We start from the raw sequence: 13,434 nt of genomic DNA, 5'->3' as shown, positions 1-13,434 counted from the left end.
ACTGGTGTATGCGTGTGTAGTGATGTGTGTGCGCGCGCACGTGTCCATGTATTAAAAAAAAAAAAAGGAAAGAAGCATAGCGTTCCATATGCTCACAGTCGGAGATGGACTGCCCATTGTCATGTTTGAAGTTTGCTTGAGATTGCATGAAAGCAACTCAACTTGCTCGTTGAACAGCTTCGTCACATAGATATCCATGAACTCCTTTGGTAATTTAGTCAATGGTATTGCATATTATTATCAACTATGGTATCTTTTAACATTGGAGTGTCATGATGTTATTCTTTAATCCTAAGCGCTCCTTTCTATATTTTGTGCAGATCAACTGTAAGCTAAAAGGTACTAGCAGTTGGAATTCAACATAGGGAGCATCCAATTTTACAAAAATAATAATAAAGACATACGATCATCTTGAAGGGCTCAGGTAGTTTTTTTTTTTTCTGGTTTACACGCACGAGCTTTCTTCTGGCAAGAGTTGTATATGAAATCAAAATCATATAGAAATATAATCTGAGTTGTATATCAAATCAAAATCATATAGAAATGTAAGCTAAGTGTTGTATATAAAATCCAAACCCATATAAATAGAATCTTAGAGTTGTATACATTCCTTTCTATATTTTGTACACATCAACTGTAAGCTAAAATGTACTTTAGTAGGAATCCAACATAGAGAGCATCCAATTTTACAAAAATAATAATAAAGACGTATGATCATCTTGAAGGGCTCAGGTAGTTTTTTTCCCGTTTTCACACACGAGCTTTCTTCTAGTAAGATTTATATATATAATCAAAACCATAGCCAAGTGTTGTATATAAAATCCAAATACAATCTTAACCCTTAGATCACGCTAGGTTCAGATTATAACAAGATATATTAATCGATATAGCTATATACAAAATACAACTATATCTATAAAAATAGAAGTTAAGAATTCTATACAAATCCAAACCCATCGAAATATAATCTTAGAATTGTATATACAACCCAAACCTTATATATACATAAGCTAAGAACTGCATATGAAATCCAAATATACTTTTACATACAATGGTATCTATAAAAAATAAAATTTCAAAGTTCCAATATGATCTAGCGCTCTTGTCAACCAATCCTCAAACCAATTGATCAAATCGAAGTGCTCCAGGTGTAGAGCGAATTCATTCAAGTTTGGTGCCAATCCGATCACGTTTAGCCTCCAATCTAGATAAGAGTCCACTAAGCTGGACGAATTACTCATCTTCCTCTCTTGTGTTTTATTGATTGTGTGTTCTTCTCAACGCCGTTGGACTCTCTTGCTCCTCTCCCAAAGGGAGGGTAGCTGGGTAGGTAGGTTCTTTTCTCACCACTAAAGGTGATACATCTCGACCATTGGTCAAGAACCAAATCAACGGCTCACATGGATTAGACTTTCATGCTACAATGGGCTGAGAGTGGATGAGTGGATGTCATGTAGAGAGAATTCAGCCCAGCAAGGTGTGTCGTCCCAGATGTCCACGTATTGTCAGATGCATCATTTGTGAGTTGTCGTTTGTTCAACAATATTTTGGTTTTTCATTTGATTGAGTTAAAAGTCCAACTCATTTATAGGCAAGTCCATGAAATAATTTATTAAACAAATATGAGGCCATGATCAGCAAATAAAATAATAAAAATAGTTGAGATGAAAAAAAGTCAAATTTGAGTTGAAAGTTTGAAATTTGGAGCTGAAAATTTTAAATTTGGAGTTGAATTTTTAATTTTAAGTTGAAACTTTTTATAATTAAGTTAAATGTTGCAAAATCTGAGTTCAAATCTTCCATATTTGAATCATAAGTTTCAAATTTTGAGTTGATTTTCTAAATATATGTACTTGGATTTTTTTAAATTGAGTTAAACTTCCTGTTTGAAAATTTCATATAAGTTTAAATGATAAAGACTCGTAACTTATTGATGACAGCGAGGGTGATCGGAATAGGTTGACCCAGCACGAAGCCCCGTCTAGATCATGTATCGATCATACATGTGTGTTAGGTCTAGGTCGTCGATACGGAATCACAGTTTGCGCGAATTATCAATATTCAAGAGTATCATTTGTGTCCAATTGTCCAAAGTTTTCCTCGCATATTTAGGATCATATTGACAAAATTACCTGAACTAGCACGAGTGTCCATGACCTATTGTCCATTGCACGCAAAAGATAATATTTCTACAGAGCTTTTCCGAGAACACGCAAAAAATAAATAAATATTGCACGTATTTTATCAAGAGATACTGTGTAATCACCTAAAATGGATTAAGATGCGATCCTGCGACGCCAAGGCACCTCCACTCTATGCCACGGTCGTTGCAGCTAGGGCTGAAAAGGGAGCGAATATGGACAAATAACACACGTACCATATTTGTTTCGATGTTTTTAGGCGGATACGGAAACGGATACGAGTATCTCGGATACGGAAACAAATACGGATTATCTCGAATACGAATAAGAATCGGATGTAGTCGAACACGGATTGGATGTAGCCGAACACGAATACGAAAATAAATATTTCTCTAAACATATAAACCACTAAAACCTTTCGTCAAAACAAATAGCACCATATATATATATAGCTAACTTAATCAAGATACTTGTTATTTTAGGCCTCATCATAGATTAAACACGTTATATTTAATTTCACGGGTAACAGAGAAGTGACATAAGTCCACCACATAGCACATAATGAGTTTAACAAATACTGATAGTCTAATAACACAAAAATAATTTGTAGTAAATTGGTTGATGGGCCAGACTTGGAATCAAGCGGGCTGAACTGATTTCAGGTGTTCGCGGATATTCGCTCATTAGAATCTTCAGATATTCATCGGAATATCCGTATCCGTCAGAAACTAACATAATGTATTTGTATTTTTATCTGAAGAAAATTATCCATATTCGTATCTGTATTCGAATTATTCGAAAAATATCTGCTCTGAGCTACCTCCGTATCCGTTTTTTTTTCGGAGCGAACGGAAGCTATCCACTCTGTTTTCAGCCCTAGTTGTAGCTGATTGCACAGGATCCGCTGCACCAATGGATGATTGAATCCATAATGGATTAGCTTTTGACTCCCTTTGTCCGATTGCTTCCCCTCTTTTTTTTCTGATTTTCTCCCGTTGAACGTGGATCACGCAATTGGCAGTCCATCCTCTGAGGTACTGGCTCAGAGTAGGTACACGCTATAAACCAGTTATAAATATATTTTAAAAAATAAAGAGAGAAGAGAGTGTGCTGCTATAAACCAGTTATACATATATTTTAAAAAATAAAGAGAGAAGAGAGTGTGCTACTAATTTGTAGCTAGGTACAACACTGGCTCCAAGACGTCATGTGTGTATGATACGCGGGACCATATATTAATGTTTTGTAGACAACTATTGTATGATTAATTATTAGATTGACTATAGATAAATTAGAGCTACTAATTGACTATACTGTTGAACTTGCTATCATAAACCATGCTGTCCATGCACACGAGGCACGATTCTATTCTCTTTCCCGCTACCCTGATTTCCCCACGCCATGAGAAAGAACTTTTTTCTGTCGACGAGGCTAAGCCTAGCCGTCAAGCAGTGGATAAAGCAGTTGACACACGGACCTAGGGAATATCAGCCGCTCGTATCGTATAAAGACGGCCGGTGCCGGCACCGCATGGGGCGCCGCTTTGGACGCACGGCCGGCCGGTGTCCTTGCGTGCCGCTCGCAGCGTGGTGAGTCAGATTCAGATAGATCGCCCCCTCCTCACCGTCATCGTCTCTTCCTGTCCGGTCGTTTTTTTCCGCTTCGTTGCGCGGGCCGGGCCCCCGCCTTTCCGCCCGCGTCTTTCGGCCGCGCGAGCGCACAGCCCAAAAATTCCCGTGGCCCATGTCCTCCTCCGTCCTGCGCGAACCGTCGATTCACTAACCGCGACAAAAAATTCACCGAGCGACACGCGCCGGAGTGCGAGTCGAACCGGACGTCGTTTTGGCAAAAGCACGGGGCTTTTACGGCACCAGCAATACAGATCGGCAAGTGGGGAGTGGTCGAATTACCAGGGGCTCTATGATCCGCGCTAAGCAACAGGGGATTCCCGTCCCTTTCATCGTCGTTGTTGTCGATAGGCTAATAAACAATCATAGATTAGGCTAAAGTAAAGAGCGAGTGGGGAAGCAAAATCGAGCCGGTGAGGATAAGGCCCCCTCCACAGGCCTCCCAACCGCATTTGTTTAGTCGAATCCATCGTGTTTCCACGTGGCGACCCAACCCCTCTGGAGAGCAGACCCCCGTTTTTAACCACGCGATCGCGAACGGACGAACGGGCTGCAGTTCACAGGTCGTCGCAGCTCGCCTCCTCCGCCTTCTTATATACCCCCACCCGCTCGTGGCTTCGTCGCTGCTGCCGCGCGCCTCCGTTCCATTCCCCCGCTCTCCATCTGCTTCATCCGCGCCCTCTCCTGCCGACAAAACCACACCTGAATAGCTCATCATCACCTGAGCTGAACCTGTTTGAGAGAGAGAAGTTAGTTGGCCATCATATCCCGCCCTCGTTAGAAAAAGAAAGAAAGAACGAAAGGAGGAGGAGGAGGGAGATAGCTAAGGCCGTCGCTAATGGTGTTCTACTACAAGGCGAGGCCGGACGCCGGCGACTACACCATCTACATGGGCGCCGACAAGAACGAGAACGAGGAGCTCATCAAGTACGGCCTCCCCGAGGACGTCTGGTATGTACGCGCGTACGTGCTTGTGCATTCGCCTTCTCCGCACACGCACCGTAGCATTTAGGAGCTCGACCGTCGTCGATCTCTCAAAGCGGCATTGCTCATTTTAATCTGCGCTTGCGCGGCGGCGCATACGTACGATCGGTCGGCTAGTAGTCGCACGCGCGCGCGCGTAGGCTCGCGGCGGAGACAGGAGAGAGGAGAGCTCGCCGGCGGCAGGAGGAGCTAGCCGGAAGGATTGAGGCCTTGACGAGGCATGGTGGGGACATTCCAACGCCCCCAACGACCAAACTCTAAAAAGATGCCTACCAGATCGAACTAGTACGCACACAACCATAACTGCTCAGCAACAAGTTGCATCTCTGTCTGTAGCCAAGCCATCGCGTGCCATCCGCGCTAGTACTGCTGCTACTGTGGCCACACTGCCACAGCCTTTTGTTTGCTTCCTCCATCCGGGGACCTCACCTCGATCGCCTTGGGTTTCCAATGCTAAAAGTACTTGTCTTCTTAATTTGTCAAATTGCGTCATGTGGTAGATATTTATTCCTATCCTGTGGTACTACTAAACTATATTCTTTTTCTACAAAATCTTGTTCAGATGAACTATATAGGGATGTAGGAATTACTTAGAAGTGGTGACAGAGATGTAATTTGGAGTGCCTGTTTTAATGGAAAAAATTAAAGTCGGTTTAAAGTGGATTCTTCTCTTCTAATTTAAACAAGGAAAATTGCTTTTGTCCCGTCAGGTTCCATGTGGACAAGGTATCCTCGGCGCACGTCTATTTGAGGCTCAAGAAAGGCGAGTCGATAGATAGCATCTGCGAGGCTCTGTTGGAGGACTGTGCGCAGCTCGTAAAAGCTCATTCCATACAAGGTACACACATTCATTGTTTCATTGCAGACATTATTGAGTAGAGCATAAGCTTTCTTTTCCATCATCTACTTTGTGGGCTAGCTTGTAGCTACGGTTTATTTTTGTTTCTAACGTTAACCTAGTACTAGTAGATTACACAGCCATGTACATCATAACTTCATAAGTCTCTACAGTTAAAATGAGCGTCCTTCTTCCAAACACAGTAATGGTAAAACACATTAATAGAAAAAGAGATTTTATTATTCTTGAAAAAGTATCTCAAGTTATCAATTTTTTAGTGTAAAATTCTATTAACTCTAAGGCCCGTAGAAACTAGAGGTATCAAAGTTTACAATATTGTATCTTGAGGTATCTTATCAAGGATACTAAAATTATCCATAGGAAAATATTGAATTTTTGTAAGCATCCATACACAAAATTAAAGAAACACAAAAATGATCATTTGGATAGGCAATAGAAAATGGAAAATTTTACGGTCCTTAAAAAGATACCTCGATATACTAAATTTTTAGTGTAAAATTTAGTTATCGACCGGTACTAACTACTAAGATAACAAGTTTTACACTAGAAAATATGTTATCACAATATATTTTATTAATGATGATAAAATTGTCCTAGAAAAACATGAATTTTTTTTGCAAGAGATAGACTGAAAAAAAAACAAAAACTCAAGAGAACGAGTTTTTTATATCTTTCCTCTAAAATCTAGTGTATTTCATAGGATTTGAAAAACTCAAATAATTTATTTCAAAAGGTCAAATATGAAAGTTTTGCATAGGATTGGAATATAATAAAACCCATCCGCAAATCCTTTCTTTCATATGAGGCTGAAAGGTTTACTTGCAAATAATAAGCATTTGCGCCTCCAATCATGTTATCCACGGATAGAAGAAATAGGGTGTGGTGTGACCTGTCGGATATTCGCGTGGCCTACAATTCTACAAAGCTGCAGCATCACATTATGTTGCTGGTTACAGACAGGAATCTTAATTTTGTTTTGCTTTTTTCACCCTTTTTCTTTTCGGCAACTTTTTTGCTTCTTGTATTATTGGCACTAGCTCCATGGGACCCTTGGATCAATTATCCGCTTGAATTGATTTGGCCTATGCGAGTGATTGTGATAATTGGAACGTGACAAGTATGTCTTGGATCACTGGATGATAATTAATATGCAGCTTGCATGTGCTTGTCGTGCAGGAAACAAGATGAACAATGTTGAGGTGGTCTACACGCCCTGGTCCAATCTCAAGAAGTCTCCATCCATGGATGTCGGCCAAGTTGGTTTCCATAATCCCAGGATGGTAAGCTGCTAATTAACGAGCACTCGTTTGCTTCCTCTATTCATTATATTTAGGGGGTTAAGATCCACTGTTCTCTGTCAATCTGTCATCAAGAATTTACAGCAGTATATACCAATGGCGGATACATGATTTCTAAGATGGCGGTATAGGTAATGAAAACGTTAGTATCCCACGTTGCATAAGGACACGCGTGCGCGCAAAACTCCCTCCGGTCAAGTTTGTTTGATGTTGAGGTCACCAGTACGTCAAATAAATATAACTGGAGGAAGTGGTGTCTCAGCAAGTTAGATCAATATTTTTAGTGTTAAGATAACTATTTCCACCTACCTATTCATAATTTCATATACATGTATGCATTATATATGTTCGACACATTTAGTTAAAATAAGATTGGGACACATCTTTTTCGGTACACTCTCGATTAACTACTAGTCCTCCGTATACAGGTATGCATTATATATATACGTAAGATTTTTTTTTGACCTCACCTAGATACATCCATAGAACATATTCATTGTTTTATATATGTATTTAAATTTGTTAGCATTTAGTGTCAAAACATCTTACGGTGTGGAACAAAACTAATAATTTTCTATCAAATGCATTTTTATTCTTTTTATATGATGGAAAGCAAGGATAATATAACATTAGTTCAACCAATTGAGGTTCGTCCAAGAATACATGTCAATCAAGCTGGTCGTTAATAGCTAGTCAGGGAGACAATTTCAGGGAATTATATATATTTTGACGTAACAAAATTATAACAAACTCACATTCTTAAGACAGCGTCTGTCACAAAATTACATGGTTTCCTTATAAAAGTAAATTATACTATCTATATGAAAATCTACTAAATTTAGCCTCATTTTCTAGGGGTGGCAAAACTAACATTTCTTCCATGTTATTATATTTATTTATATAGCAATGGAGAGGGTCAACTAATAATTGTCATGATGACATCGATGACAGGGATCTACTATCATCTAAAATATCTAGTTATACGACAAATGCATCGCTAAATGCATAGTTTAGTGATATTTTTCTCTGTAGTTTTTAGAATTTATTTAATATTTTTTCACATAATGTCCCTGGCATGTTACAGTGTACATATTATGGCATAAATTGTATTGGGCCAACATAGCCCACTGTTTCAGAAAAAAAAAATGACAAAATATCGCCTACAATGTGCATCTGTATTATGTATATATGCACAAAGTACTCAGGGTACCGAAAATATTATTTTTCTCGAAAGGGAACGACAAGGAAACAGCAGAATACTATTAGGGCCAAATAGCTTAAATCTGCGTTATTACGTTCAATTTGCTTTTGCATTATATTTTGATGGAAATACATTCTGGAACGAACAGTTGTTAGATATCTTACATTATCCTAGGCTTTATTTTTTGGGGAAAAGGAAAAAAAAAAGAAGCTAGCGCCTCTTGTTTCCAGGAATCAATGGAAATGGCCGCCAGCGGATTCGTCGGGGGTTGGGGTGTCATTTCCACACATGCATTTTGGTAGCGTTGCATAATCTGCACGGGAACACGGACAAACAGAGTATCCATTCCTTGCAACTTGCGATATATCTTGCGGGTGCCGCTTGCATCGCTCGTTAGCCCAGCCACCGCAAGTTGTAGCTACCGCGGGTCATCACACATATGCCAGCTGATCCTTTCATGTGGCAACTGATCGATCCACCGGGCCTGCATTTCTGCACTAATAGGATGATTAGGATATCACGCCACTAAACTGATGATCGCTTGTGCATGACATGTCAGGTTCGTGTGGTGATAGTAGAGAAGCGCGTCAACGAGATCATCAACAGGCTGAACAAGACCAGGGTAGAACGCCGCCCTGACCTGAAAGGTACGGTACGCATCGACCGCATTTACGTACGCGCGGCACAGCCTTCTGAACTTGTTGCATCGCCTGACTCGTGCTTTGGACATGTATTCATGTGCACAAACGCACGCAGCCGAGAAGGACGCGTCGAACGCGGTGGAGAAGGCGGAGAGGAAGATGCAGCTGAAGGACAAGAAGCGGCGGGAGGAGATGGAGAGGCTGGAGAAGGAGAGGCGGGCGGAGATACGGAGCTACAAGGGCCTGATGGTCGCCGAGAAGATGACGTCCAACCGCCAGATCGCCTCCGCCGGCAAGTCGATGCAGGAGATGGAGGACGAGTTCGTGTGATCCTCATCCATCGGGATGCTAGCAGGAGATGTTAGCTTCCCGTGTATTGCGTGCGTGCGTGTGTGGCTGGTGCCACGTATTCTATGTACATCATACATATATGAGTGCGTGATCACTGGAACGATTCCGGTATAGTAGTAGCACATCTCTGTACATATACATGGTCCCTGGCATGGGCACAGATGAGAAAGAAGCTGGCAACGCGAATTTCAGTATTTCGATCTTTCGACGTGTCGTATTTAGCAGTTGGATGGGCCGCATGACGGCGTCAATGCATACTCCTGCAGATCTGAATAGAGTTTTAGCCTCCCTTCTATTGGCCTTTATCATAAAATTTTAGAGAGGTCTTCGTGGGAGCTCCAATAACTTTAACGGGTGTAGCAGCGGGGCTATCCGCCCCTGCCTAGATCATCCTCTCCTCCTAGATCGTCCTCTACTTTCCTTGTTCGGACGACGTGAATTGAATCTCCAATGATTATGAATCCAGGTGGACGGCAGAGATATGAGCTCGGTGGTCTTCCATATCCACGCGATGGCAGAGAGATGGGCTCAGCGCTGGCAGGGAGATGAGTTTGGCACCCTTCTAGATCCAGGCGATGGCAGAGAGATGTGCTCAGCGGCGACATAGAATTGAGCTTGATGGCGCCATGGAGGTGTAACCTCCCTAATGTGGACCTCCGCCATGTCCCTGCACCGCATCTGATAAAGGTGCACTCGTCTCCACCCTCTCACTCCTTCACGACGGACGACAGTGGACAGGGCGTGGTGACACCACTCACCACGTCCTCGCACTGTAAATACCCCTAACAATTTAGATGATCAACCATTCAACACTTGATGTATTCAGTAATTGTAGGGCTCATTGGGATAAAAGCTGAATTGAATTGTGTATGAGATAGCATTAACACTTATTAGACATGCCACCCTGGTTGATACGTCATTCTCATCTTCATATTTTAGATTTATGTAAGCATAGGAGAAACAACTTATTAACAGTAAAAAAATAACTTATAAATAAAATTTTTATACATATCTTGTTAGTGATTAAAATGCAAAGGCTACAGAGGACTAATAAAAAGTCACAAAATCAACTCTAAATTTATGTTTTAATCAAATTTTGGAAAAGGATAAGAGAAAAAGGGACATTATGTTTGGAAATAAATTCTAATAACTCAATGTGTCCCCTTGTTTTTATATCGTCTAAATAGTTATAAAAAAATTAAAAAAACAACAAGAAAAATTAACATATAATATATCACTCCACATACGTGCACATCTAAAATCATTATCTATAATAGTAACAAAATGAACAAATTGGACTCTAATTACTATATGCGTATTCAAAGCAATATTTGTTTTTTATAACTGGTATAAATTAAATTTGATCTCGCATGTTTGTGCAGTGTTATATCACACATTAATCTATCTTTGTTTTTCTATTTTTAAACATTTAATTACATGAAAGGAATGGGGATATCCTCTCGAGGGCTTAGAAGAGTTTCCCTTGTATTTTTGGGTTCGTGTGTTTCGAAGGAGCCTTTAAGAAACAAGACCAATAGGTCACTAACTCTTGTAACACAAACTTTCTGCGATGTAATCCTACCCAATGACCACCTTTTCCTTAGGAACTCAAATTACCAAGATAGCACGAAAGACCGGGCTATCTGTGTTGGTTCCCCGAAAATATATAGCACCGAAAGCTCCTACCTCGAGAACCCAGCACATGTTTTTTTTCTGCATATCAGTTCTAAACAAGACCTAACACAAATAATGGTTTGTCTCGCATCCGAAAAATAGGTGGGACGTTAACTGTGACAGTTGTATTGTAAGTATCTATTTGTGCCGGTTATATATAAGACCCAGCACAACTAAGGACTTGTCTCGCATCGAAACTTTGTGTTGGGTTTGTGCATGTTGCTATTTTTGTCGGTTATACAATAAGACTTGATACAAATAAGCGCTTATCTTACATCCAAAAAATACAGACGAGAAGTCATTTGTACTGATTTCTTCTTTTTATTAAGTCATGCGAATGCGCAACCTAACATGCTAGTTATCATGAAGGAAGAACGGGTAATTTGATCCGGAGAAAACATGCGGCACATAATTCTTGAGAGAATCAACTCCATGTCATTGAGTTTGTCATAGTTTAATAACTTACAATTGACATTATCACTTTCTTTAGTATACCAATGAATTTGTCAATTGTTACACAATATTTCAATTATCTGATGATTTTTTTTTGAAAAATGCCTAAATTACCCTTGTATACAAGGCTAACGATTGATGTATACCTTAGAACTTAAAATTATGAATTATTATTATTTACATAGGTTTCTTACACGATATGGAAGTTTCTTTATATACTTCGGTATTTTTTCAAAAGAGTACGTGCTATGTTGCACATAATGAATAAACCATGTTTAAAAAATACAAAAATCACAAGCTTGCATCGTCATATAAAAAGGGTACACATGAAACTTCTAGCGGTACAAATCAATCTTTAATACATAAGGGCATTTCGAGTATATTTTATAATGTTCTATGTCCAATGTTATATCGTATAACAACTGGTAAACTCAATGTTATAAAATTATCAATATCAATATTAAATTATTAATTGAGATAAATCTGGTGACATAGAGTTGATTATGTCTTTTTCTGACAGGGAAAACGGATGTCTTAAGACAGTGGGTGATTATTGACTTTTTCATGGAGAAAATGATGTAATTGTAAATAAAAATAATTATAAATAAAACAATTGTATACGTATTCTTATCGATATAAAAGTCAAAGCCAGAAAATAAATTATGGTGAAAACCGTAGAACCAAAACCAAGTTGAATATTTGGGGTGATAGGAAAATGTAGGTCATACCGTCGTAGTCCCGTAATTGATTTAGGCCTTTAGGCCTCTTGTCATAAGACTAAATAACCACTTTATTATCCTGGAGGATAGCAGGCCGCTTTATCTGCATGGGCCAAAAGGTAGGGACAGGAGTGCTGCGATAAGAACAAGCGAACCACCATGGGCCCTGGGGCCTGTGATGACAGATGAATACTACTACAAGTAGCCGGTGCTACCTTAGCTGTAGTGTCCACAGAACATAATTTCCAATGGAGAATTGGGCATAAAATTAGGACACCCATGTTACTGCCGAACTGGCATGATATTTGCTTAGCAATAAAATATTAAGTAATAATATGTTATTAACTATTTTATTGCCCATAAAAGTATACCTAATATAGATTGATTAGAAAACATGGAGGTGATTATTTGGGTTTTCACGTAAAAAGTCAAATGACATATTTACAAACAAAAATAATATGTTAATACAATTTTTATATACTTATTTTTAATGATTTAAAAAGCCAAAACAGAAAAATAAAATTCAATGAAAAATTCCAAAATCAACTATAATTTAAAGTTAAAAAATTTTAGATTTTTGTTTATAATTATAAGTATAAGCGAAAGATCGAGGAGAGAAAATGTTGGATTTATTTAGTTCTATAAAGGGCGGACCCTGTGATGATTTTTTTAAGAAAAAAAATATTGAGGTTGTAGAGAGAACGGACAGACTGCTATGTTTAGCAGTAGTAGTAGAGATGTAGGGCTTCACTTGGTAATAGATGCTGTATCTTGCAATCGATGCCTATCCGGAAACAATCACCCCGAAACAATCTATAACCATGATTGTTCGAGGTCGAGAGCGGCCAAACCGAGAGGGCGAGAGGCGCAACAAACCGTAGTATGGCAGGAGACCTGTTCTTCGCCCCTCACGGGTACGCGTATACGCCGCTCGCTTGCTGAAAAGCTCGAGCACGACGACGGCCGTATCACACAAAGTTTTTAGCGGCCGCTCGATCACATGGAGTGGCAGGAGGCACGCAGTCCGTTCACTGGACCAACACGAAATTACTCTAACTTATCTATAGCTAACTTAATAACTAATTCATACAATAGCATAGATTATACAACTAATATCCGATCCTATCTATCATACATATATAAGTCTTAGAGTCCGTGTTACAGCTGGCTATAAATTAGTAGCCCGCTATATTTCTCTCTTCTCTGTATCTTATTAAAATAGGCTTACAGCCGACTTATACCTGCTCTACCGGTGGCGACACAACTCTGACAAGACATTGCTTCGCAGAGGTCCATGGAGAGGGAGGGAGAGCTCACTTGCACGGATACCCAGGCAGGCACGAGCTGCCGCAGCAGGCCGCAGCGGTCACAGCCACAGGCTCTCCCGTCGCGCACAGTTCTCCCGAAAGCGACCACGCCATTCCGCCCCGGTTTGCGCTTCCATCCGTCCCGTCTGCGCCCCATCCAACGGGCAGGATCGCAGGC

The 13,434-nt window shown here is 40.0% G+C and overlaps 1 protein-coding gene across 1 annotated transcript; it reads left to right on the top strand.

The window, feature by feature from the left end:
• The first annotated feature begins 4,376 nt into the window (after positions 1 to 4,376).
• Positions 4,377 to 9,297, top strand: LOC102717016 (coiled-coil domain-containing protein 25-like). The gene is made up of 5 exons (XM_006644647.2): positions 4,377 to 4,720; positions 5,464 to 5,591; positions 6,789 to 6,892; positions 8,671 to 8,758; positions 8,868 to 9,297. The coding sequence occupies exons 1-5, from the start codon at positions 4,608 to 4,610 to the stop codon at positions 9,080 to 9,082; spliced, it is 648 nt and encodes a 215-aa protein (XP_006644710.1). The 5' UTR covers positions 4,377 to 4,607; the 3' UTR covers positions 9,083 to 9,297.
• Positions 9,298 to 13,434: the final 4,137 nt, after the last annotated feature.

The sequence above is a fragment of the Oryza brachyantha genome, chromosome 1 (assembly GCF_000231095.2).
Source record: "Oryza brachyantha chromosome 1, ObraRS2, whole genome shotgun sequence".
In the NCBI taxonomy this organism is placed as follows: Eukaryota; Viridiplantae; Streptophyta; class Magnoliopsida; order Poales; family Poaceae; genus Oryza; species Oryza brachyantha.
This window is presented reverse-complemented; position numbering and strand designations above follow the sequence as displayed.